General features: G+C 50.5%; 1 protein-coding gene across 1 annotated transcript in view; it reads right to left on the bottom strand.

Moving 5' to 3' along the window:
- The window catches only part of VWA8 (von Willebrand factor A domain containing 8), a 281,798-nt gene that overhangs the window by 24,623 nt on the left and 252,986 nt on the right, over positions 1–4,189 (bottom strand). The window contains exons 42-43 of the mRNA XM_023536356.1: positions 3,735–3,860; positions 1,345–1,503 (exon numbers count right to left, since the gene is read on the bottom strand). Coding sequence (XP_023392124.1) covers positions 1,345–1,503; positions 3,735–3,860 — 285 coding nt within the window. The remainder of the gene's footprint in view (positions 1–1,344; positions 1,504–3,734; positions 3,861–4,189) is intronic.

Genomic DNA, 4,189 nt, shown 5'->3' on the forward strand with positions numbered 1-4,189 from the left:
AGTTATATTTCACCTCCTCATGGAAAAAATCGAAAATGTTTCAAAATAAACATTTTCTGTAAACCCATAAAGTATAAAAAAGTGAAAAATCAAAATCAAGAAAAGCTCGCATGTGAAGGGAGGGAGGGTCAAGGGAAGGAAAGCTGAACCCTGGTCTGCCAGCTGGAAGACGTAACGAAGTTGTCACCACGGGTCCTCGAGTTTACCTCTAGGCTGCGAAACCAAGAGGGAATCTTCAACAGGTCTGTAGTTTTCACTAATCACGAGGAGAAATAAACATATTCCAGTTGTTTAAGGGAAACAAAACCACTCCCCACAGAGAAAGTCCCGTCCTGGGTGTATTTGTGCCCTGCGCTTGTACCGAGCCTGGCGACCCACAGTGTTCAGTGATGAAAGCTGCCTTTTTCCTACCATTTAATTCCAAAAGGGATCTCTCACGCAGAGCGTCATACAAGGAACCCCGGGAGCCTCAGAACCCCGCGGACGGGCCTACAGTAAGCGAGGTGATGAGCTCTGGCAGCCTGTTTCTTGTCGTACGCACCGCAACGCACAGGCTCAGGACAGCGGTCCTGGAGGTGACCTCGGCTCGCCTATTTCTGAAGGACGTGTTTGACCCCCAACACAACCTAGAGTATCTACGGACAGACCGTACCCTTCGCCCATGTCGGCACGCACATCATTTCTTTCAACCGAACTTCCGATAATAATCACACAGCACGTGCCATCTTCAAGGTTATTTGCTCTGGTGGGCGCAGGTGCCCTCCGATCAACGGGCTCATCCCGGGCAGTGACCCGGCCACAGGGGGGCCCTTCTCCACGCCTGGACCTCGGAAGGAGGATGCAGAGCAAACGGAGCAACCCCCACAAGGAAATAGTTGGAGGCTGCATCTCATCCCTGCCAGCTGGGCGGCCATCCATTACTGTGACCCTCGCCCACGTGCAAAGGCAAAGCGGGCTGAGCGCACACTCTGAGGGTGTGCTCTAACCTCGGGGGGCTGCCTGGCCGGCGACGGGGCAAGAACCGGGGTGGTGGCGGGGGCGTTGGGATGACGACAGGGGCGCTGAGAAATCTGGGGAAGAGGCTTGTGCTTCTAAGTGCCTGTTCCCCGCTCCCGGCATTGTGGCTAACATCACACCACTGTAGTAACTGGTCCTTTAAATGGTGGGGCTCCCATTTTCTGATTGTCAGAGCGGATAAAACCAGAGGCTCCCTCTCTCTGTGCCGATGCGGGAGCGGATGAGAGCATGAGCGGAGCCCGCATCCGCCTCCCCATCATCGTGCCCTAACTCGGGGCCGGCCCTCGGGCAGATGTGCCTCTCATCGGCCTTCGTCCATGCCGTTACCTTGAACTTCTCTTCATAGTTCTCGAAGGCTTCCATGACCATACACACGGCCTCCATTGAGCGCTCCAGCCGGCCGTCCACGCCATTGAAGCGGTACATGCTGCCAGACACGTCCACCACCAGGCGCAGACGCTTGGGTTTCTGCTGGACGCTGCCCAGCTGCGGGGGCGACAGGAAAGCCTCGTGAATCAGAAAACCACCACCGGCTGCTGTTCTGGGGTCCCGCACGGGCCCCCGAGCGCCAGCACGGGGCAGGCAGGGAAGCGGCGGGCTCGGCGCCGCACGGGCAGTCGGCAGGTGGACTGCGTTTCAGGGAGGGAATTTCAGACTCGTGTTGGCAGTCGGGGCGCAGGGGACAGATTTTTCCTCTGGAATACGGTCCTTTTAAGACCCAACCCGGTCTAGTTAAACTGTTGCACTGAGGCCCACGGCGTCTTAAAAATAATAATCTGGAAAGATGGGGACCCCGACGTGTCGTTTGCGCGTCGTGCCCCGGAGTCAGTCACGCTAGCGAGAGCGAGTTATTTTGGAAGCCTGCGTGAGTTTTACTTGTACCTGTTGTGTCGTGATCTGGAAATCGTTCTCTCTAGAGTCCGCGAGAAACGCCAGACTCCGAAAACAAGGTTCTGTGAGAGGGCGTCTGGCAAAGGGCCGAAGGAAAATATTTCTCTAGCGTCTTTTGCTTTTAGTTAGCTTTCAATTTTCTCTTCCTTCCAGTTCCTGAATTACTACTTCTCTTTCCAGTGCTTGGCAGTCGAAGGCATGAAAGTCACATCTAACTGCTGTTTAGCAACAAGTGTCAATTAAAATGTGAAACTCTCAGGAGTTTCAGTTTGATTTCGGACTCACGCCTGCCAATTTGCAGAATCAGAGACAGAAGTATACTTGTCAGTTTACTTACAGGAAAAAAGGAAGGAGAAAAATTCCAGACTGTTCTGTTATTATAGACTTGCTGACAATGTATGAAAACTAATGAGCAGAGTTAGTCATGTCAAGAAAACACTGTGGGTATTAGTGTTATGGTTTGAGACAAATTCAATATATTTTATAAAAACTGTGGAGTCCGCCTAAATTAAGAACAATGCCACATGTGCTTCCATGACTGCTCACAATTTCAGATGTATCTAAACGCTCTTGTCAACCACAATGAGTCAGTAAAGCAAACAGCTGCTGACTCATACCAATGACATAGAACAACTCCCCAAATTACCGAAGGTCCCTCTGAATAGACATTTAAATGGAGCGAGTGACTCACCTTTCCCACCAGCCCCCCACCCCCAGCTCTCAGTGGCCGTTCTGCAATTCTGGTTATTCAGGGAGATAGGGGGTTACAGAGCCCTGCGAGAGACTCGCCATTTTACATTAATGCCACCGTTTTGCAAATATTTTAATGTCACGGTTCTCTAAAATGTTACATGCATTTACACTAGTTATTTAAGGGAGAAAGACTCATTTTCTAACATTTTTTTTCTGTTATAGGATGGACACAGATCTTTAAAACGACAGAGCAGCAGAAAGCCACCAGGATTGCTCCAGTGATCACGCTTGTGTAAGACCCCGAGGGTCTTCCGCTTCCCCCTGCGGCACGCTCGGGGCCCTGGGAGCCGACCTCCATGGACGGCATTGGCCTCTCTCCTGGTGGCTGGCTCCCCGGTGGGTTCTGCTGGTGGGAGATCGGAGGGTGAGGGTGGGACACCTGTGCCCTCAGCAACTCCTCTGCTGCGGCCCATGGGTGGGCTCCCCCGTCAGGCAGCCCCCTCCGCACACCGCTTTCTCCAGGCCCCGGTGAGAGCTCTCCCTCTGCCCTTCCAGGCCTCAAGTGGGTCAGAGCCTTGCTGTAGGGACAGCACACTGTCTCTTAATGGCTTTTTTTTTTTAAATTAATTTATTATTATTATTTATGCCTACAGCACCTGGTCTTCCTAGGTGGTCTCCCATCTAGGCCCGACCCTGCTTAGCTTTTGAGATCAGACATCAGGCTTGTTCACGGTGACCTGGCCGTAGACCACGGACCGTGGCTCCACTGGGGTGTGAACCCAGGACCTTCTGCATGTAAAGCAGACGTGCTGACCGCTACACTATGGAATCATGTCCGCTTTCTGGGTTTCTTAAACCCCACCCTTTACTTTTGTAAATAGTCTTTTTATTAACTGTTCCTTAAATGACTCAGTTTGAGTGTGCCTGGTGTTTCTTAACTCATGCTGGAATCGTGAATGATATAATAAATAGTATGATATTTGTTATTTTTTTCCTAATTTTTTAAATATAATGGTTTCCATGGTTGCCATCCTCAGGATTTATGGCGTTTTAAAGGGACAGCCACTTGAGAAAGCAGCGGTCTATGAAGGCCGAGTGCTGTAGATCTGAGTGACCGGTTCACCACGACTTACTTGTGGCTCCAGCTCACCCCGGCGTTTGTAGATGGCTTTCTCTCCAGTCAGCCCATCGATGATCTTCGCGTCATCCAGCTCCCCAGTACTTTGGTGTCTCAGCCACTGTCTTTCTTTACCTTTAGCCTGCAATGACACACGCACGAATCTTTATGTCGATTAGTTTTGCAGGGTCCCTGACACACTCGGTGTATGAATGACAGGAAAACACCCAGGATCTGTTTAACAAGTGATGGTTCTGTGAGAACACAGCTTTATAAATGGACTGATTTCTTCTTGGCAGACAAAGAAATGCCCTCTGTGCGCATTTTGTCAATTTTAATTGTTTGAACATATGGAATGATAAAATGAACTCACTTAAAACATGCATCAGTGGGAAAACAGTATGCAAATGACCCTCCTGAGAAATGCACAGTATCTGGAAATGCAGTGGTGATGCATTTCTTATGGACTTT

This window comes from Pteropus vampyrus, unplaced genomic scaffold (assembly GCF_000151845.1).
Source record: "Pteropus vampyrus isolate Shadow unplaced genomic scaffold, Pvam_2.0 Scaffold154, whole genome shotgun sequence".
NCBI lineage: Eukaryota > Metazoa > Chordata > Mammalia > Chiroptera > Pteropodidae > Pteropus > Pteropus vampyrus.